The 24265-nt window shown below is 38.8% G+C and overlaps 1 protein-coding gene across 1 annotated transcript in view; it reads left to right on the forward strand.

Moving 5' to 3' along the window:
- The window catches only part of ADGRL3 (adhesion G protein-coupled receptor L3), a 792897-nt gene extending 768910 nt beyond the window's left edge, over positions 1–23987 (forward strand). Inside the window, exon 24 of the mRNA XM_053463509.1 lies at positions 23024–23987. Within this exon, the coding sequence (XP_053319484.1) occupies positions 23024–23787 (764 nt within the window). The 3' untranslated portion in view covers positions 23788–23987. The remainder of the gene's footprint in view (positions 1–23023) is intronic.
- The last annotated feature ends 278 nt before the right edge of the window (positions 23988–24265 follow it).

Raw genomic sequence — 24265 nt, forward strand, 5'->3', positions numbered from 1 at the left:
TATCTTCTTCTGGTATGCATAGATCTTTGTTCGAGGATTCCGCTTCGACATACTGAGTGTAACAATATGCACCTGATCATTCTGAGAATTAAAAAAAGTAAGAAATCCAGGAAATGTACAGTGTTTGTTTCATGTTTTTTTTCAGCAGGTGATATGTAAATCGAAGCACGGAAAAATACCATCTGTTGAGCTTGTCACTGTTTGAGGTGTTTGGTGGGTCTGTATCAAAAAGGGGTGAAGGGGGAAAACACCATTATTCTAAAACAATTTAGTTTACTAGAAGTTCTGATTCCTCCACATCATACTTCTGTTTTGAGGAAGGTAGTTTTTTTAAAAGAAGGCTTCAGAAGGGGTTCAGAAGAAGGGGGACCCCTTGTCATTAGGAGAGCACAGCAGTGCTGTACAGTGTTTGTTTCAAAAACATTTATTAGGTAAATGAAATTTTTATTGAAACAGGAAAAAACACAAAACTTTGAGACAGTGGGGCAGTGGGGTAGACAATAATTCAAAATCATAAGAAGAGCAGCGGCAGCAAGCAATGGCTGTACCTTTTACACAAGTCCGGGTGACGCTCAAAAAACATTTTTTATCTTACCATATAATCTGTGCTGCAAAGATGGGTCAGTCCTTAATTGACTGAAAAAAAAAATAATAATAAAAATGATAAATAATAAACTGATAGGTAAATAATGCAAGACAATTATAATTTATTTCTGTGAAGTGGCCAATGCATAGCATGTATAAATATCTAGAATAGGTGTTAGAATATTCTTTGTCTTGAATATCTAAGCTTCTCCAGTGATCAAACAGCAATCAAGACCACAGCTTCTATGTCTTATTAATTAGGTTTATTCAATAACAAATTATCAATTCATACAATACCAATGCTGGAACAAATGTTGATAAAAGGTACTGTAGGCTAAGTATCTTGGTGAGATGAAGATGAGAGCGTCATGCCAATTTATACCCCTTTACATTTGGTTAGGGTATACGTAACGGAATCCTATTGGAACAGTAATATGATACACCGGCATTCCATGTCACTTAATTGATACCATATGTTCCTAGCACTCAAGTTGCATTCAGGCCTAAAATGTGCAGAACAAAATAAAAGTATAAAAATGATTTCTTACACTTCCCCTTGTTTATGGTTATGTACCATAAATAAATGTTTGCTGTCCATTCATACAACATTCGTATCACATTCGTATCACATTCAGTGAGTGCAGGAAGATATGTAAATGATAATATTATAAAAAAGAATCTGTGGAAGACTGATGCATCCTACGTCTTAAAGTTTCCCTTAATATCATCTCTCCTTGCTTTATCTTTTCTCGAATAGTTAAATACGATTTTCTTATTCTACATAATAAACATATTTGAAAAATAATACATATAAAAGACACAAATAAAACAATAATAAATGGATGTAACAAAGCATTGGTGATAGCGGAGCCAGCAGATGATTTTGCCATAATTTCTGTTGACTTAGCAAAGTTTTTCCACCAAGATGTTCTATGTTTTTGAGTTTAACTTGCTCATGCTGAAATACAATCTGTGCTTCTTTTAATTGTTTTTGCAAGACATTTAAAAATCCTACATCTTTCCTTATCTCATTTGCCCACTTTTGCCCTGGAAATTCACTTACTTGTGATAAATTAAACTGTAGTGGCAAAACATTTAATTTTTGAGAATTACCGTATTTGCTCGATTATAAGACGAGGTTTTTTCCAGAGCAAATGCTCTGAAAAATACCCCTCGTCTTATAATCGGGGTCGTCTTCTAATCAGACCCCAAAAAAATGCTGGCGCCATGCTGCTTACCGGTCGCGAGCAGCGTCTCTTCTGTTAGAAGCAGGGCAGGAAGCTTGCAGCGTCCTCACAGAACTCTATCTCCCCCCTCCCTCCTCTGGGGGCGGGGCCAGAGAAGTTGCTACAGCCGGTCCCCTGCAGAAGTCTGCGAGTGGGAGATCTGCAGTTCAGGTGAGGGGGTGGGGGAGGGTTTTTGAGTATGTGTGAAGTGTGTGTGATTAAGGGAATGAATGAGTATTTAAATGTTTGTGAATGAGTGTGAGTGTGTGTGTGATAGCATGGATGTGTAAGGGGGGTGGGGGTTGTAGCATGGCATATGGAGGCTGTAATCCCACTGCTATCATCCCCAGGTTCCAGCATGTACTGGCTGCCTTGGCTTGATAGGAGTGTGATTGCTGTTAGCAGTTTGATATATATATATATATATCAAACTGCTAACAGCAATCACACTCCTATCAAGCCAAGGCAGCCAGTACATGCTGGGTTAAAAGGCATATCATGGGGCTGAGTGGCATATAGGGGGTTAAAATGCATTTCTGGACCTCCAGAAATGCATTTTAACCCCCTATATGCCACTCAGCCCCATGATATGCCTATATACCTCCAGAAATGCTTTATACCCCCCTATATGCCACTCAGCCCCATGATATGCCTTTTAACCCCCTATATGCCAGAGTGGCATACAGGGGTATAAGGCATATCATGGGGCAGAGTGGCAAATAGGGGGGTATAAAGCATTTCTGGGGGCAGAGTGGCATAACTGGGGGGGGCAGGTTGGCAAATAAAAGGAAATTTAAAAAATATGTTTTTCTCAATCATAGCTTTTATTAAACATGAAAATAATTTACATTAATTAATATTTACTGGTAAAACTTTTTCCCTATAGGGTAGTCTTATATTCAGGCTTTTTGTTTTTTTCCTAAATTAATATTTTGATTTTGGGGGGTCGTCTTATAATCGGGGTCGTCTTATAATCGAGCAAATATGGTAATTTGAGAAACATCAATCTGAGTTCCATATATATATATTGCTATTGGATCGCCATCAATACAATACAGACCTTTCGATAATATTTCTGTATGCGTACATTTAGGAAACATTGCTTTAATCAATTCCCCATTAGACATTACCGTACAGGTAATAGAGAACTACTAGAGAACGCCTTTCTCTATAGGCGTTACAAGATCGTTAGATGTTTTCACACTTTGAATTGTACCTGAACATGAGCTCTGGTTATGAAAACATGAATGATATATAGCTTGATGAGACAAACAAATAATTTTGGACACAAAATGTAAACATGCAGACAAGTCTAACTGTTCAGGTTCTGACATATCTGTGGAAAAAACAAAATCAGGATACTCTAATTTATAAAATAATAACTCCCAATACTCTCATAGGGAATAATGTTTCTTCTTTATCTGCCATAAGTATTAAACATGTACCTTCACATACATTATTATTATTAGGATGCTATTACTATACTCAATAAAACTACTCTGTTTATGATATGTTCCCAAAACCCAAATTTATCATCTTGTGTGTAGGTCCCTTTAGTCCAACTAAATAAATGTTTAGGCCCTATCATAACATTTAACCTCACATTACTTTGTCTAGTAATGTTAATTCTAATGTTACAAACTAATAAGTACCCTTTCATTACACCAAAACACACATGACCATTGAAATCATCAATTTCTCTTTTCTTCTTAATTATGTCTGGGAACCCTTGAGTATTGTTAAATTTGCTATAAATTGGTTGTCAAATCTGTAGATCTTCTTGACACTGTAGATCTTCCTTAGAACTGTCAAAAGGATTATCTCTTCTTGAATGGCAGATTTGCCATGATGGACTTTTTAATGATTTGCATTGTCCATTCGACTCTTATATAAAACCTAAAAAAACACAACAGATATGCAGCATCAAAATCTTAGCTGATCTTACTATCTTATTATTGTAGCACCTCAGTATAAAACATGATGTAATGTTCTAATATGATTCTTAAGAAATTGTTTAAATTGATTAACATCAAAGACTGCATCATTTTATCAAATAACCAAATAGCAAATGATAACACATGAATTTGGATCATGAGATGAATTTAAGAATACAAGAAAGACAATAATAAATAATTAATACCTCAATTGATTACGTAAAACATATTAGTGATCCTTTTTAGTCATGACGCAAAACCCTGTTCTCATGAACTAAATTAAGGTTTTGAATCAGCCTGAGAAGCAAGAAAGGAAATATCCCTAACTTGTACTTCTGCAAATGATGAACACTATGTAGTTGCAGTTACAACATATCACATTACAGGATCTTAACTTACAGAATAAAACAAAACACAAAACTTTAACATATAACACATCTGATGTCGTTCATATATTTTTTCTTATAAATAAATTAACTTATTTCAAACATCTTCATAGAAGACAGAGTGCAGGGATACAGTACGAATTAGAGTTAATTGCTATACTAGCTCCCTAAATACTGAATCAACATAGATTCAGTATTTAGCTCTTTATAGCTCTTACGACACTTACAACAAACATATTCCTGTGTATTAGGTAAATTTTCTTTATTAACTTCAATCTCCCTGATTTGCCTAATCATTGGAGTGTAAAGTAAATCTCTTTGAGGTGTTACAGCCCTGTTAGTATATACATTTGGATCTGTACCATAAACAAATCCATTTGATTTTCTTTGCTCTTTTAATTTTTTATTATAGAGAAATTTTCGACATTGTCTTTTAACCCCTTGATGACTATTGCCGGTCCGGGCACGTCACCGAAAATCAAGTCGATAACGACACGTCTTTAAACGGGTGCAGAAAGCGAACTATTTTCGCTTTCTGCACCGAAATGGCGTTGCTGTAATGCCTCGACCTCGAGGCATTCAGCAACGCCGTGATCGGCACAAAGGGGCCATCTCTGGCTCCTCCCCGGGGCGTCAACATCCGCCATACTTTGTATGGCGGCGGATGCCCGTTTTAAAAGCGTTTAGCTAAACTTAAATGGTGTCGCTGGAATGCCTCAATCTCCGGACCGGAGAGCGGTCACAGCCGCCGCTGCAGGTGATCTTCGCCATCAAGCAAGATGGCGGCCGCCCTGTAAAAAAAAACAATAAAGACTAAAAAGTTCGCTAGACGGTCTCCAGACCCTCTAGAGAACTCTGGCTCCACTTGCAGGTTGAATACAGGTACTGCATTCAACCATGCAAGTCAATGGAGCCCAGCTTTCTAATCACAGTGTGATTAGTAAAAATAAATTACAAATAAAATAAAATTAATAATAATTAGAAAAAAAATAGTAAAAAAACAGTAAAATGTAAAAATAATTTCCCACTGATGTCACTATCAGGGGAACCTTCAAGTTGAAAAAAAATGTAAAAAAAAATGTAAAAAAAAAGGCAAAAATATATATATATATATATATATATATATAAAAAATATATTTTTGTGAGCAAGTCCTAAAATTAGCATATTAGCTTAAAACAATTCTCGCATGGAAAGAGTTAAAATACTGGCATATTAAATGCCGATGGGGTGTCTACTTTTAAAAAATTGAATTGGCCGGGTTCAACAAGGTCCCAATTAACACGGGGGGAAGGATGGCCACACATCTAATTTCCAATTAGAAAAATGCACACATACCAAATGTGGCCTTTTAGTTCCCCCCAAAAATGCCATCCCACTGTACTCAGGAGATGTTGCTGAACACATATTGGGGCATAAACCAGGAGCTGTAAATTCATACATAAAGTATGAAAAATAAAGTGGGAAAAATACACACACAAAAATACTACTGCAAACTTTGAAACAATGCTGGTGGTAAAATGTGTGCATGCAAAGAGTTAAAATACCAGCATTTAAAATACCCTGTGGTGTGTAGTTTTCAAAAATATATGGTTTTGTTGGGCACACTGAAATGGCCCGGCTCAAAGATGTACCAAATAGGGCATGGGCAGTGGATCCCCAAATGCCAAAGTTCAACATTGAAAAATGTGCATGCCCCAAATGTGGCCCTTTTGCCCCCAAACAGCCAGGCAAAATCATTCATGTGGGGTATCACTGCACTCAGGAGATGTTGCTGAACACATATTGGGGTGTTTTGTGATAGTGACATATACGAGAACCTTTTAATTCATACCTGAAGTAAAATGTGTGTGACAAAACAAATGCAAAAAATGACTACCACAAAGTTTGACAAAGACTGGTGGTAGATATGGTGGTAGATATGGAGTTAAAGTACTAGCATTTGAAATACCCTGGGGTGTCTAGTTTTCAAAAATATATGGGTTTATTGGGTACACTGAAATGGCCCGGCTCAAAGATGTACCAAATAGGGCATGGGCAGTGGATCCCCAAATGCCAAAGTTCAACATTGAAAAATGTGCATGCTCCAAATGTGGCCACCCAAACAGCCAGGTAAAATCATTCATGTGAGGTATCGCTGTACTCAGGAGATGTTGCTGAACACATATTGGGGTGTTTTATGATAGTGACATATACCAGAACCTGTTTATTCATACCTGAAGTAAAATGTGTGTGAAAAAACAAATGCAAAAAAATTACTACCATAAAGTTTGACAAAGGCTGATGGTAGAATAAGTGCTTGGAAAGGGTTAAAATACTAGCATTTGGAATACCCTGGGCTGTCTAGTTTTCAAAAATATATGACTTGATGGGGTAAATAGCATTGGCCGGCTTCAAAGATACCCGAAATGGCACATGGGGGGAAGAATTACCAGATTTGGAAAAAATGGCTTTGAAAAATTGAATTGGCCGGGTTCAACAAGGTCCCAATTAACACGGGGGGAAGGATGGCCACACATCTAATTTCCAATTAGAAAAATGCACACGTACCAAATGTGGCCTTTTAGTTCCCCCCAAAAATGACAAACCCATGCATGTGGGGTATCACTGTACTCAGGAGATGTTGCTGAACACATATTGGGGCATAAACCAGGAGCTGTAAATTCATACATAAAGTATGAAAAATAAAGTGGGAAAAATACACACACAAAAATACTACTGCAAACTTTGAAACAATGCTGGTGGTAAAATGTGTGCATGCAAAGAGTTAAAATACCAGCATTTAAAATACCCTGTGGTGTGTAGTTTTCAAAAATATATGGTTTTGTTGGGCACACTGAAATGGCCCCATAATGTGTAGAAAAAAGCAAAAAAAACATAAAAACATTTGGTATTTCTAAACTCAGGACAAATAGTAGAATCTATTTAGCAGGTTTTTTTATTACCTTTTATAGATGAGTAAAAGATTTTTCAACTAAAATTTAGAAACAGTCATTTTTTTCTAAATGTTTCACCATATTTTATACTTTTTTTAATAGTAAATAATACGATACAATCAAAACAATGTCATCTAAAGAAAGCCCTTCTTGTCCTGAAAAAAACAATATATAATGTGTGTGGGTTCAGTAAACGGGAAAGAAGAAAATTACAGCTAAACACGAGCAGCGCAGAAATGTTAAAACGGCCATTGTCACGAAGGGTACAAAAAGTAAAATCAGCCTTTGTCACGAAGGGGTTAAAATGTCCCAGTTTCTTGCAATAGAAACAGTGAAAAGACTCTTTATTCCAAAACCTGTGTCCCCTGGGATTCTGCATCTGGGTATGTTTAAATTCCTGAGGGGGAGAAGGGGGGTGAATTAAATGTGATCTCTCCTTTCTACCTATATCCTTGCTATTAACCATGTTAACTACAGACACATTCATTTTAACCCCTTCATGTCTGCATTCTCTCCTGATTTTATCAATAAATGCAGCAGCATCCTCAAGTGTTTGCATATCAGAAGCAATTGCTATGCTAGTAGGATCCAGGTAGTTAAACTTTTTAACAAAAACTTGAATCATAGAGACAGGACATTCATCATCAGAAATGTTAAAAACTAATCTGTAAGCCTGCTCAAATCTTAACAAGAAAGAAAATGGATCCTCTGAAATTGTAGGTTACAGGTTTTCTAGTATGTCAAGTGATGGATTTTCATTTCCAGTTGTAAACTTAATCAACTGTTGGAGTCTATCCTTATCTGTTCCATGGATGATTTCATCATCCTCCACTATAGGAGTACTAATCTTCTACTCATGTATGTAGGTAACCAAATTTTAAACAAAATATTTTTTTCTTTATTAGACACTTTATTAGTACTTGTCTGTGCTGGATTCAAATACATCTGCATTACCAAATGCATCCAAATTAGAATTATACGGCGGTATTTCTTTAAGTAATTTCATTAACTCACTTTGTATTTGTAATTTTAACTTTGCTGTTTTATTTCTAACCTTCTTCCTTTGCAGTTCCTGTTCTGAACTGACCTCTGGTCCGTCATCTACATTTTCTGTTATTAAGCTGTGTCTTTGCTTATCTTTCCTTGTGTTAACACAAACTTGTTTCAAGTCCTTCTGCAACTTTGTAATTAATAAATTCTTAATTTCTAAACACACACATTGTGCATCTCATTTGTAACCATGTCACTACTCTTTAAGTTACTTTGACTAACATTATTAGTCAGATCATCACCACCAGCAAGTAATGTATTAAAAATCTTTATCATTTTCATTACATTCCTCAACTTGTGTTTATCCTTATTCCCAGAAAATATCTTTTTGTCTATCTTCTTATTTGCATCTTCACACTGACGCCATAAATCATGCCACAAAGTTGAATAAAATCCATACTTTTTTGCTCAATCTGCTCTCAATCTGCTCTCACTACGATACACGGTTCTGGAATGCTCTTGCTTCTCACCACGTGGTCTGGTAATGGTCTGGTAGTGTCGAATTACACTTTCTTCTGATCACACTGCTAGGTTTTTTTGTTTTTAGTCAGAGGATCTCTTTGATCTCTTCAGACAACTGCACACTATTCCCCCCTTTGTCGGAAGAGGAAAAGTCAAAAACAAACGTGCAGTAAAGGCTCGCCGTAGAAAACTGACTAAAGACTGGCTGGCTCGTCAATTTGTTAGAATATTCTTTGTCTTGAATATCTAAGCTTCTCCAGTGATCAAACAGCAATCAAGACCACAGCTTCTATGTCTTATTAATTAGGTTTATTCAATAACAAATTATCAATTCATACAATACCAATGCTGGAACAAATGTTGATAAAAGGTACTGTAGGCTAAGTATCTTGGTGAGATGAAGATGAGAGCGTCATGCCAATTTATACCCCTTTACATTTGGTTAGGGTATACGTAACGGAATCCTATTGGAACAGTAATATGATACACCGGCATTCCACAGAAGACCCTCTAAACTACGTCACTTAATTGATACCATATGTTCCTAGCACTCAAGTTGCATTCAGGCCTAAAATGTGCAGAACAAAATAAAAGTATAAAAATTATTTCTTACAATACAGTAGGTATTCAAACTGTCCATAATGAATATACTGTAGAATGCTGTTTTCAAGTTAGGGTGTCTTGTCCTTTATGTCCCGGGCTGCCTCATTCCACTGATTCCGGGACAATGTATTGTCGTACTATTTTTTTTTGGGGAACCGAGGGAGCACTGATTGACACGGAGGAGAGAATTTCACTCTCCTCTCCAAGGCCACGGTGTCAGCATTTCATTTCATACCGGCCCTTAGCAGTGAAGCAGCGCCCACCGTGGCAGAGCCCTCATCTGTTGTGTGAGGGCTAGTATTGCGTCAGCTAGAAATAAAACAGCAAAGTTAAAATTACAAATACAAAGTGAGTTAATGAAATTACTTAAAGAAATACCGCCGTATAATTCTAATTTGGATGCATTTGGTAATGCAGATGTATTTGAATCCAGCACAGACAAGTACTAATAAAGTGTCTAATAAAGAAAAAAATATTTTGTTTAAAATTTGACTCCTGCAGGCTCCATATTGACTTGATTTGTAATACAGATTTGTAATAAAGATTTTTAATACATTACTTGCTGGTGGTGATGATCTGACTAATAATGTTAGTCAAAGTAACTTAAAGAGTAGTGACATGGTTACAAATGAGATGCACAATGTGTGTGTTTAGAAATTAAGAATTTGTTAATTACAAAGTTGCAGAAGGACTTGAAACAAGTTTGTGTTAACACAAGGAAAGATAAGCAAAGACACAGCTTAATAACAGAAAATGTAGATGACGGACCAGAGGTCAGTTCAGAACAGGAACTGCAAAGGAAGAAGCTTAGAAATAAAACAGCAAAGTTAAAATTACAAATACAAAGTGAGTTAATGAAATTACTTAAAGAAATACCGCCGTATAATTCTAATTTGGATGCATTTGGTAATGCAGATGTATTTGAATCCAGCACAGACAAGTACTAATAAAGTGTCTAATAAAGAAAAAAATATTTTGTTTAAAATTTGACTCCTGCAGGCTCCAAATTGACTTGATTGTTTTGTGGGTTTAAATAGCCTGCTAGGAGATATCACCTCTAGCCAGGCCCTGTTCGTCATCGGAGGCGCTGGCCATGCCTCCCCGCCATCACTCCATGTGGAGGCGGTCTAACTTAGGCCGGAGTGGTCCGCGACCGAGTGGCTCGCGGTCACGTACAACGGAGCCGCGTGGTACGCGGACGAAGCCCAGGACTCCCTGCAACTCCGCCATAGGACGGAGACCTCTGCCGCCGCCGGGGGATTGAGGTAGGACCCTGACAAAAATATTGAAATAAAAAATTAGTAAGAAAACAAATGAATTAATGTGTGCATGAATTGTGTGAATGAGCGAGAGTTTGAATTAATGTATGGATGAATTTTGTAAATGAGCGAGAGAATAAATGATTTTATGAATTAATTATGTGAATGAAATTGTGAATTAGTTAGTGACTGTAAAAGTGTTTTTTGTGTATCATAGATGTATAATTTACTGATTTGTGAAAAGGCAAAGATGGCACAAGCAGGGTGTTTGAGCCTTGGGGGCCAAGATGGCACAGACAGGGCTGGCTTTCGGGATGTGCAACCTGTGATCTATGCCTGTAATTTAGGGGGTTTTATTTATACCTTTTTATATGAATTCCAATTGCAAAGCTGGATTTGTGTTATTCTGTTGATCTTTATCTGCTATGCTTTCATGTTTTCATACAGTATTTTTGTATAACTGCAAATACAGGGTTTGTATGTCTTATTCAGTTGACCAATACCTTCAGTGTTGTTTCCATGTGTTATTTATTTGATCTATACCCTCAGTGCTGAGTTTACATGTGATTTCCAGTTGATCTATATCTGCAATGCTGGGTTTGCTATTCCATACATTATTATTGTATACCTGAAAATGCAGGATTTGTATGTCTAATTCTGTTTATTAGTGATGAGATCACATGTGAATTTCAATTGATCTGTACATGCAAAGATGGGTTTGTGTGTTAATGTGTTGATATATACTTGCTATTCTATGTTTCCATACATTATATATGTATACCTAGAAATATTTGTATGTTTTATTCGGGTAATCTGCAAGTGCTGTTTCCTGGGTTGTTTATTTGAACTATACCTGAACTACAGGGAGTAAGTAAAATAGAGGTATGGCTTAATTAATGAGGGGACAAAGGGACTCTGGGGAAGATTACGGGGGAGAGGACCTCTCAATGTCACGGTAGAGTCAGAAGGAGGGAAGACTGCACTGACTCAGTCTTCCCCCAGTGTAGCAAATATTTTTTTTTGGTGTGGTAGCAGAGCGAGTGATTCCATGCTAGGGAGCGTGGAGGGGCCCAAGGAAATGCTTGCGTAAGGTCCAGTTTTTTCAATATAAAATGTATTGGCAGCAGGGTCTAATATAAATATATATAGGCAGCAGGGATTTAATTTTAGTATATATTGGCAGCAGGGGTTAATATTATTTTGAAATCATATTTTAATCACAGTCTTCAAGGAGATAAGTACATATTGTGTAGTTAAAAATGCATGCCTAACTGATGTCTAAAATGTGGTCTGGTCACCCTACTTCCAGTCATAATGTTTGTATACTTGCACTAGATTATATGCTCCACTGAAATCTAGTCTTGTGTATATTTTCACTGTATGGAGACATCCTAACAATTTAGGTATTAAAGGAACTTATTTTTGATGGGGGTGACATTAAGTTCTCTGTGACTGACCTGCTCCAACATGACATTTTAAATTAACACTTCTGAATTCGTTTTGAAGTGCTTTGTCAAATAGTTGAATACAATAACATCTATAACACCAAATATGTAAATAAAACACTTAAGTATGAGAATTAATGTAATGGGAATGAATGGGATTTATCTGGTTATTAAAATAAAACAATCTATAATGAATAATGAATAAAGAGGTTGTGAATGCTAAAGCGCCCAGATAATTAAGAATTTGTGGAAATATTAGATAGCTGCATCAAATGACGATTCCGACGAAGCTTAAAAAATATATAAAAAATACCAAAGAAAAGTGCTCTGTGTCTAAATGTCTCATGCAATACAGAACACAGAACCTTTTCAGTAATATCAACCATGATGGATTTCATAAACATGTGTACTCAGTGGTCTTCAATAGACTTTCAAATAAATACAATAAATATATAGTGTAGTATGTTGTAAACCCAATTAAGTGTAATGTGGTTCTATTCACACTTTCACTTTCACTTTCACACTGATTTCCAGTTTCTGCGACATTTCATGCGACACATTTCTGTGATGGGACCGACCTGTACCCCAACTGGGTACTCCCGCCAATCGTAGCTTCCTCCTGTCGGGACAACAACAATTAACCCCTTCAGCGGATAGAAGGGGGGGCGTCGCTGCACCTATGTGGCTTCTGATCCTGTTCTTTTCTTACTTGTATATGTAGCTCTGTATTTGGTTTAAATGAAGATGAAGCTTAGCAACACAGCGTGGCTATTGTCCTGAAAAGGACCACCCCAAGCATCAGGCAACAGTCATGTTGAGGTGAAAACAGGACTTCTTCATTTAAACCAAATACAGAGCTACATGTACAAGTAAGAAAAGAACAGGATCTAATTACCATGTCAGGAAGCAATATCCGGGGGGGGGGGACAGAAGGACATGAGACCTAAATAATAATAGTTGGAATGTATGGTAGACATATAATTGGCTTGCGAATTGGCTATGACACAGAGATAACAGGAGCTCAAAGGAGCTACCTGTTGTGTGATTGATGATTAGGTATGCAGCAGTAACACCTAGTCATACGTAAGACAAGGGCTAACTCACACAATAACAGGGGAAACACTTCACACCTATACAATCAACAATGCACCCAATGCATTGGGTTCAGATTGGGTTCAGGCGAAGACATTCAGCCTTCTTCCTACAACAGGATGTCCAGCTGACATTACAGTTTTGAGACTCTGAGAAGTAACACCTGGGGAAAATCAGTAGAAACTGCAGATCTGGAAAAGTTCATTACTTACCTGAGCTCTAATAAAGATGGTATAATACTCACTACCGAATGTAGTAAAGAAAGGGTTATATTTTTAGATCTAGAGATCTGTATCCAAGGCGGAAGTTTAAAAACAAAAATATTCTTCAAAAAAGTAAATTATATTTACATTGGTCATAATGCCCTCCGGCTTGATGGGATCCCTAAAAGCCAACTACTGCTTATTCACATAAATTGCTCTGACATATATGTCTTTGAAGAGCAGGCTGAGATGCTCAAATGTAAATTGTTAGAAAAAGACTATTCAAGTGTATCTATTGATAGTTATCACAAATAACGAGGAACTTCAATAGGCCAGATCTAGTGACACAATTCAGTCTTCCAATATCTTTAATAATAAAAAATACAGTTTTAATAGACTTGGGCGCCAGTCAACTCTTCGTGTTTGTTTTTGTGGGGAAAAAAATCTTCGTATTCCATTTATATTTGCCTGTTCCTGTGTTCAGTTCAGGCGAATATTCGTGTACATTCTTTGTGTTCGTATTTTTTCATCGTTTTTTCCTTTTTTTGTTAATACCGGGTTAACGCTGTACGCACTACGCCTGCATGGCCCTTAAACTCCTTACGGCAAATTTATGGATTTCCACTCCCGTTAACCCCTGCGATGCTGCGTAGACAGAGGCGCCAAGCTTTGGCGCTAAGATTTTAAATGTCCGTACAAGCAACTCTGTTTATTATTATTATTATTTATTGTTTTATATAATGCCATCAAATTCTGTAGCACTGTACAGACAAGACATAACAGGCATAACAGGGTAGACAAGACATAACAAGTAGTATGTAACATAACAAATTGACTAACTGAGACAACAGGTGAGGAGGGCCCTGCTCAAATGAGCTTACAGTCTAGAGGGAGTCAGGGTGTATTACACAATAGGTAAAAGTGCCGTTGTTAGGTCCCACTCACTCCGCTCCAAGAGGTCGTACGGACCATTGGTCTCCCCGCTCCAAGAGCGACTGTACAAGCGACTCTATTATCAATGGGTTGATGGCAGACGTACAGACTTTTAAAAACAGACTTTTAAAATCCTGGTGCCGCAACTTGGCCGGGGGAGACCACTGGTCCGTACGACCTCTTGGAGCGGAGTGAGTCTATTGGTCGCCTGCAGGGGCCTCCTTAGGCAACCAATAAAGTCTCTTGCATGGCCCTTTAACTCCTGACGGGGAACTTGGCCTGTCTCCCTGCTCCAAGAGTTAAAGGTCTTTAACTCCTGACGACGAACCTACAAACCAATTGGTTGATGCAAGAGGAGAGGCCCCTGCAGGCCCCTGCATGGCCCTTTAACTCCTTACGGCAAATTTATGGATTTCCACTCCCGTTAACCCCTGCGATGCTGCGTATACAGAGGCGTATCTAGGGTATGGCACCTATGGCTCGTGCCATAGGCGCCATTTGAAAGAGGGCACCAGTGAGCGGCTTTCAAACACCGTCTTTTTTTTTTTTTTGATGCGGAGGAGAGAGAGGGGAGCCTAGCAACCGCTCGGCGCCACTCATTCTCCTCCACGAGGCCTCTACCTCTGTCCCGGTGCCGGCATTTCATGCTGAGTTTCGCTCTTTCTGTACAGACTCCGATAAAACTACCTCTGCAGGCAGAGAATTCCACATCCCTATTGTCCTTACTGTAAAAAACCCTTTCCTCTGGTTTAGACTAAATCTCCTTTTTTCCAGTCTGAACGCGTGACCACGTGTCCTGTGCATAGTCCTGTTTATGAACAGATTTCCACACAATAATATAATAACATTATATAAATATATTCGGGGCCAAGCGACAACCATTGTGTGGAAATCTGTTCATAAACAGGACTATGCACAGGACACGTGGTCACGCGTTCAGACTGGAAAAAAGGAGATTTAGTCTAAACCAGAGGAAAGTCTGTTTTTAAAAGTCTGTACGTTTGCCATCAACCCATTGATAATAGAGTCGCTTGTCGCTTCCACCATTGTGTGGAAATCTGTTCATAAACAGGACTATGCACAGGACACGTGGTCACGCGTTCAGACTGAAAAAAAGGAGATTTAGTCTAAACCAGAGGAAAGTCTGTTTTTAAAAGTCTGTACGTCTGCCATCAACCCATTGATAATAGAGTCACTTGTCCCCGAATATATTTATATAATGTTATATTTATATAACGTCTGAGGCAACGTTTTTCTAAACTAAACAGATTTAAATTAGTTAACCTTACTTCATAACTGCTCCATTCCTTTTATTAATTTTGTAGCCCGCCTCTGCACCCTTTCTAGTGCTATGATCTTTAGAATAAGTGCCCAAAATTGTACAGCATATTCAAGGTGCGGCCTTACCATTGATTTTTACAGAGGCAACATTATATCTTTATCCGGCGACTTGATGCCCCTTTTTATACAAGACAATACCTTACTGGCCTTAGCAACCGCAGACTGACATTGCACATTGTTGCCTAGTTTGTTGTCTATAACAATTCCCAAATCCTTCTCATTTGTCGTTACCCCTAATTCATTACCGTTTAGGGTGTAGGTTGCTTGTGCATTCGCTACCCTGAAGTGCATAACTTTACATTTATCTACATTGAATTTCATCTGCCATTTGTGTGCCCAGTCCCCCAGTCTATCTAGATCCCTCTGCAGCACAGTAATATCCTGCTCGACCTGTGCATGAATTGTCTGAATGAGGGAGAGCATGAGTTAATATGGGGATGAGTTTCTGAATTGTGAGGGAGAGCATGAGTTAATATGTGGATGAATTGTCTGAATGAGGTCTCCCTCATTCAGACAATTCATCCACATATTAACTCGTGCTCTCCCTCATTCAGACAACTCATCCCCATATTAACTCATGCTCTCCCTCATTCAGACAATTCATCCACATATTAACTCATGCTCTCCCTCATTCAGACAATTCATCCACATGGGGATGAGTTTCATTCAGAAACTCATCCCCATATTAACTCATGCTCTCCCTCATTCAGACAATTCATGCACAGGTCGAGCAGGATATTACTGTGCTGCAGAGGGATCTAGATAGACTGGGGGACTGGGCACACAAATGGCAGATGAAATTCAATGGAGATAAATGTGTTAATGTGTTAATGTGTGGATGAGTTGTCAGAATGAGGGAGAGCATGAGTTAATGTGTGGATGAATTGTCTGAATGAGGGAGAGCATGAGTTAATGTGTGGATGAATTGTCTGAATGAGGGAGAGCATGAGTTAATGTGTGGATGAGTTGTCTGAATGAAAGTGTGAATTAGTGAGTGACTGTAAAAGTGTTTGTGTGTATCATAGATGTATAATTGTGGAAGGACAAAGATAGCACTAGCAGGAGGTTTGAGCCTTGGAGACCAAGATGGCACAGGCAGGGCTGTTTGGGGACAAAGTCGACTTGTGCTGGGCTATTTGGGGACAAAGATGGCAAATCTTATGTGTGTTATCTGGGTGCTGGTCAGGTTCTATGTGGGCAGTGTGGACGCCAGGGCTGGCTTTGGGGTGTGCAACCTATCTATCTATGTCTGTAATTAAGGGGGTTTTAAATATACTTTTAATGCCGTGGTTTTATGTGAATTCCAATTGATCTATACCTGCAAAACTGGGTTTTTGTGTTATTCTGTAGATCCATATCTGCTATGTTATGTTTCCATACATTTTTTATGTATACCTGCAAATACAGGGTTAATATGTCTTATTCAGTTGATTAATACCTACAATGCTGTTTCCATGTATTTATTTGATCTATACCTGTGATGCTACGTTTCATTTATTATTATTGTATACCTGCAAATATTTGTATGTCTGATTCTGTTTATTTGATATATACCTTCAGTGCTGAGATCACAAGTGAATTTCAATTGATCTGGGTTTATGTGTTGATCTATACCTGCTATCGGCAGCAGGGTCTAATATTTATATATATGGGCAGCAGGGGCTAATAAATGAGTTTTAGATATTTGGACAGGGGCCCATTTTCAGTGCTTGCCATAGGTGTTATTTTCAGTACACCTCTGTCCGTAGATAAGGTAGGCTAGATGGGAAAGGGACCAGGGAGATTAGTAAACATGAAGATTCTTTGCGTTGTGTGTCTTCGTATTTGCATACGTTTTGCCACCGCTATGTTCGTATGTTTGGTTTCGGACTGAAACGTTTTTACGTTCGCCTGACTACGAATGCACAAGTCTTTGGGGACAAAGATGGCAAATTAAGAAAACAATTTAACCCCTTCAGTCCCAGGGGTTTTTGGTACCTCAAGTCCTGTAGCAATTTTGCCATTTTTGCGGTATGTCTGTGGACTTGGATCCACCTCTCCGGTGGACATCTGCAAGATGCAATTAGACACCCTCCGCTGCCGGCACTTCTGTGACATAACCTTCCTGTGCAATGCTGACCTTCCGGTGCTCATTCACAGAAGTCCCCTGCAGTGCTGGGAAAGTATGGAAATTCTATATAAATTAGGTATTTCTGAAATCAGGACATCTGAGTTGATACATTTAAAGGGGATTTTATGTACTTTTGTGAGAATTCAGAGGGAAAAATATAAAGAAAAAATTGGGGTTTTTTTAAATCTTTGCTAGTTTTGACTAAATTTCTCATTCTAAATTTTCAGCTAATTATCTAACTATGGTATCAAAAGAAAGCTCTATCTCTCCTTGAAAAAAAGCTCTATCTCTCCTTGAGTGGCAAATAGGTGGTTAAAAAGAATATCAGGTAGGCAGAGTGGCATATAGGGGGTTAAAAGGAATATCTGGGGGGCAGAGTGGCAAATAGGGGGTCAAGAGGCATATCTGGGAGGCAGAGTGGCATATAGGGGGTATAAGGCATTTCAGGGGGGCAGAGTGGCATATAAGGTGGTATTCGGCATAACTGGGGGCAGGTTGGCAAATAAAAGGAAATAAAAAATGCATTTTTCTCAATCATAGTTTTTATTAAATATGAAAAAAATGTTTACATGTGAATTAATATTTACTAGTAAAACTTTTTTCTTATAGGGTAGGGTACAGCTCTGCCACTATATGGAACAGTATAGAGTGATGGGAGTTATGATGTACTTTTAGAGCATAATTAGATCATGAAAAAGACATTGGAAATGGCACAGCATAACACCCATCACTCTCACACACTTACCAATCCACATGCATACCAATCCACACGCATACCAATCCACACGCATACCAATCCACACGTATACCAATCCACACGTATACCAATCCACACATATATACACATACCAATCCACACACATACCAATCCACACGTATACCAATCCACACGTATACCAATCCACACATCCACACATATATACCAATCCACATTTATCAATCCACACACATACCAATCCACACACATACCAATCCACACATATACCAATCCACACATACACCAATCCACACATACACCAATCCACACATATATACTCACTCTCACTGAATGCTTTCCTACCTTTCCTCTTTTCTCCTTTCAGGCTTTTTCTTTTTTTCCTAAGTTAATATTCAGATTTTGGGGGGTCGTCTTATAATCAGGGTCGTCTTATAATCGAACAAATACGGTAATTCCCAAAATCATCATCATAATCCTTTTCCTTCTCTTCGCTCCTCTTCTTCAGTTCTTCTGTCTTCTTCCGGGTCAGACGGCACGGACAGCAGTGGGCGCACCTTCAATGTTGTGCGCCGGGATCTGACAACAAACCCCGGCGCACAGCAGCTGTTGCCGCGCGGATCACAAGGGAGCGGTATCGGAGGTCTTTAACAGAAGGGAGATCCTTGAACCGGCCTAAAATCACTCAAGGGAACCGGAGGTTTGTTAAAGACCTCCGATACCCTTGCGAGCCTGCTCCTCCAGCGGCGGACATTACTCTGGAGGGGTGCTGGGTGCCCCCCTGATGAGCGGCACCCGGCGTCGGACCGCGCGGCGGACCCCGCGGCGGCGCCCCCTGGAGTGTGGCGCCCTGTGCAGTCGCACAGGTCGCACACCCCAAAGGCCGGCCCTGACTAATTATTCTCCAGCATACAGATAACCAGACATCGGTGTAAAACTCATGGCTCATGGTGAGCCTGACATGTGGTACAGCATAATTCCAATTACTAATTATTGAGCTAGACCAATTGTGCAAATGAACCAAAAATAATTTGGACAAGAGAAGAAATGGAGCTGCGTGACAAGGAGACAGTGGTACGGAAGCTGTCGGCGGAGGATAGGATTCAAAGCTAGTGTGAGAGAGTGAGAAAGAACCAGAATTCTGATCGCTTCCTATGCATTTTAGCCGGCCATTTTTTTCGGGGGAGGGATTTCCTCCCATGATCCACGGCCAGCCTCACTTGTGAGGCTTCCGTAGATCCTGCAAAGCTGCCGATCGCGGCAATGCAGGTATTAAACAGCAGCTTGTCGTGAAGGGGTTAATTAAAATGAATAAAGATTTAATTTTTAGTTTGTTTCAGGTATATTGTTGTTTAATTCCCAGTCATATCCTTCATATCCAGTCATATCGCCTTTTCTGGCGAATAGTGTTAGGGTTTAATTTTGGTACAGCATACCGTATTTGCTCGATTATAAGACGAGGTTTTTTTTTTAGAGCAAATGCTCTGAAAAATACCCCTCGTCTTCTAATCGGGGTCGTCTTCTAATCAGACCTCAAATAGAGGTCTGATTATGAGACTAAGATCCAGATCCCCTGCACCGCTGCAGGGGACCTGGATCCTCCTGTCCCCCCCCCTTTAACACCCCCACACACACACACTTACCGGTGCTTCCTGCTGTATTGCCGGGGCAGCGGGTTGACGTCTACCCGATCCGCGTAGACAACGTCCGCTGCAGCCGGAAGGAGGTGTGGCTAGCAGCGGGGGTTGTCTGCGTCCGTCGGACGCAGACAAACCCCCGCTGCCAACTCCACCTCCTTCCGGCTGCAGCGGAAGGAGACGTCAACCCGCTGCCCCGGCAATACAGCAGGAAATTGGAAGCACCGGTAAGTGTGTGTGCGTGTTAAATGGGGGCATAGGGCATTTCTGGAATGCCTTATACCCCTATATGCCACTCTGGCACTTAGGGGGTTAAAAGGCATATTATGGGGCAGAGTGGCATATAGGGAGGTATAAGGCATTTCAGGAGGCAGAGTGGCGTTAAGGGGGCATTTAATAGAGCACTCTGCCTCCTGAAATGCCTCCTTCATATCCAGTCATATATCGCCTTTTCTGGCGAATAGTGTTAGGGTTTAATTTTGGTACAGCATACCGTATTTGCTCGATTAAAAGACGAGGTTTTTTTCAGAGCAAATGCTCTGAAAAATACCCCTCGTCTTCTAATCGGGGTCGTCTTCTAATCAGACCTCAAATAGAGGTCTGATTATGAGACTATGATCCAGATTCCCCGCACCGCTGCAGGGGACCTGGATCCTCCTGTCCCCCCCCCCTTTAACACCCCCCCACACACACACTTACCGGTGCTTCCTGCTGTATTGCCGGGGCAGCGGGTTGACGTCTACGCAATCCGCGTAGACAACGTCCGCTGCAGCCGGAAGGAGGTGTGGCTAGCACCTCCCTATACAATGTGTGACCGTGTATTATATATAGTTTAAGTGTTTTTACATGATATGATTTAATAATTCACGTGTATAGAAATCCCATAATACTGGGTACAAGTAAGGTTAAACCTGTGGGGGGGAAAGGGGAAGAAAAAAAAAAAAAGGTTTTGAAGAAAACTCAATGCACCTTGGATTTAGGTGAAATTCAATCAAGTTTCCATGTGAAAACAACTTAAGGCAACTTAAAAGGTAAGGCCATTACCTTTTAACCATGTGTAAATTGTTTAAAATTTGAAAAACAATGGCCAAGGGCCTAGTCTATATTAAGTAAATTTGATAAATTAGATACCTAATATTTGTATAAAAAAAACAAATTTAAGAAGAAGATTAGGGATTGAAGTTAGTTAGGTTCCACCCAGATAGATAATCTTTAGCTTGTATATAGTCGTTACAAACATAGTTTTTCCCACAGTATGAAATTCGTAATTTTGTTGGAAAACCCCAAGAGTAGGTAATATTATTCTCTCGAAGACAAGCCGTAATATTTATAAATGTCTTTCTATGAAGTCTAGTTGCACGTGAAAGATCTGGAAATGTTAGAAGAGAAGCGTATTTATCTGATTTGGTAGGATTTTTCCTCATTTCTTTAGTCAGAATATCCTTTATACGATAGTCCTTAAAGCAAACCATAACGTCTCTTGGAGAATTACTTTGGGTCCAGGAAGACGGAAAAGCAAGTCTATAAATCCTCCAATTGGTGCCAAGCCTAATTTATCTTGGTCCACATAAGTAGATAATAAATCTTTTAAGTAGGCATCTAGGTCTTTAACATCCTCTGGAATCCCACGAATTTTCAAATTTTGTCTACGCGATCTGTCCTCAAATTCAGCTAATTTAAAATCATGTTTTGTGGATTCTGCCTTAAGATATTCATTTTGGAGAGATAGCTCTTTGCATTTAAGTTGGAGAGACATAATTTCCTTGGATTGTAATGCTAACGATGTTTTCAAGTTAATGATTTCTTCTTTGTAATCTTTCAGATGTTGGTCCAAGTCAGCTTTAATTCTAATATAAAGAAAATCTAGAGCAGTGGTTAAATTGGCATTTGTAATATATTCCAATGAGTTACTAATACTAGTATAACGGTTCTGGCGATGATTTAGATGAGATAATGGATGTATCAGTATAACTTTTTGGAGAGTAATAAGCACTGAGATTGGCGGAGGTTTCTTTGTTTTAGCAGAAGTTTTAAGTTTCTCATCCTTATCTCCTTTAGCAGCCTTATCTCCTTTAGGAGGCATTTTAAGTTCTGTTCCTTTAAATTGATTATAAATTTCAACAAAGTCCCGTTATTGTCAAAAGGATGTTAAATACACTTAAATACACTTAAATAAATAGATAAATAAATATATGGTTTCTTCCTATTAATTTCCAGGCATGATCTTAAATAACAGTCCCAGCTGAGGGAAAATCAATATCCGAATCTTCTTCTTTCAATTAATATATCGGGTTCATTGAAGTTCATTAAGTCCATAAATACTAAAGTGCAAGAGTACTAAAAATCACTATAGAATAATATAAATAAATAAATATATGGCTTTTTCCAATTACTTTTCAAACATGATCCTAACTAGCAGTCCAAGCTAAGAAAAAGTCGAATCTCCAAATCTTCTTCTTTCAATTAGTATATAGAGTTCATAAGAGTTAATTAAATCCGTAAGAGAAAGTGCCGAAGTGCTAGGAGTGGTTGTAGATACTAAAGTGCTGAAGTGTTAAAGTGCTAATTTTTCACACTCTCCCACACTCTTATTCACTTTTTCTCACACACTCTCACTCTTTCTCAATGTGTCCCAACCTTTTCAGCTGACTGCCTCCACCTCCCTGTCTTTTTCTTCCAGCTATGCCTTTTCTTCATGCCTCTTCTTCTTCTGTCATCTCTCTTCTCTTTAGTTTCCTCATCTGATCAACTCCATTGACCAGGCACTTCACGCATCATGTGGTTGTCCTGTTACTGCAGGAAAGGAGACAGGTATAGGGAAGACTCAGCCAGCACAGGCTTCACCCCTTATGCAGGTGTCGCCCCCCCCCAAGGCCCTGCAATTGGTTGTACCAAATGGTAACAAAACACATTTTCTAACTTTGCACCAGGATAAGGTTACCAAATGGTAACAAAACACATTTTCTAACTTTGCACCAGGATAAGGTTCAAACATTATATACATAACATTAGTTTTTGCTTTCCACTTTCCACAAAAGTATAAGCATTTTTGTGTTATGTGTTTAGTTATTGTAAATCTGCATTTAACATTTGTGTGCTGTTTTTCAGAGGCACATCTGAATAATACCAGGGATACAAATGTCATGGATACTCTACCACTGAATGGTAACCATAATAACAGCTATAGCATCGCAAGAGGGGAATACCTAAGCGACTGTGTACAAATAATTGAAAGTGGTTTTAAACAAAAAGATAAAAACTTGGAGAAAAAGATTCTAAAGGAACTTACATCAAGATATGTACCTTCTTATAAGAACAACCATGAAGCATCTTACGAACAGAACAGAAATTTGATGAACAAACTTGTAAGCAACACAAATAAAATAAACAAGGATAATGTTATTGTTCTTGATGATACCACCTCTTTTAGTCATGATGAAAGTCTAGGCCTAGAACTAATATATGAAGAATCTGATGCTCCCTTGCTGCCAACACAAGTCTACAAGGCAGATAACCACTACCCTCATCATTTTAACGGGAAATGGATTCCCTTACTAACTAAAGAGCACACTGAATTTCAGGCACCGAAAAGGGATTCTCTTTACACCAGTATGCCTACATTGATTGGCTTGGCTATGACAGAAAACCTAAATAACAGTAGCCAGACTGATTCCCCACCAGCCAATGATGCAGAAGATGTTTACTATAAAAGTATGCCAAATTTGGGCACACAAAACCACATCCATCAGCTTCTTACTTACTATCCACTAGGCCAAGGAAGCAGTGAAGGAATTACAATCACACCAAGCAAAGATGGAACTCCATGTGAAGAAAACAGCAAAGGAACTACTCATCTAGTAACAAGCCTATAGAAAAAACACAAATGCGTGAAAAGAGCTTTGAAATTGGGTTTAGCTTTTGGATTCAAAAGGAGCAGTGATATATGTGTCCCTAAATCTTCATGCTGTCCCAAGAACTGTAAACCTTTTCTAACCGGAATAATTACTTTTCAATTCTATCAAAAGAGGCCTGAAAATAGACTGAACCTCTTTGTCCCTAACACAAATAGAACACATAAGAAACTCTTCAGCACTCACTTCAGCATTTTTCAGTTATACTGTCAACCCAATCTGAGCACTGTTTCTAATTGATGGCTAATATGCTTTACACACATATGTGTTCTATGGAAATCTTTATGTTATAGCCAGGTCAGGGTGGTGTAAACTTGCTTAATTGTTTACTATGAATTCCTATTCCACTGTTTTGGACTTTTACTACTTATTTTAAATACTGTTTGTTTATTTGAGTAAGTAAAATATACTCACAATTCCATAATCCTACATCAAAGCT

The sequence above is a fragment of the Spea bombifrons genome, chromosome 1 (genome assembly GCF_027358695.1).
Source record: "Spea bombifrons isolate aSpeBom1 chromosome 1, aSpeBom1.2.pri, whole genome shotgun sequence".
In the NCBI taxonomy this organism is placed as follows: Eukaryota; Metazoa; Chordata; class Amphibia; order Anura; family Pelobatidae; genus Spea; species Spea bombifrons.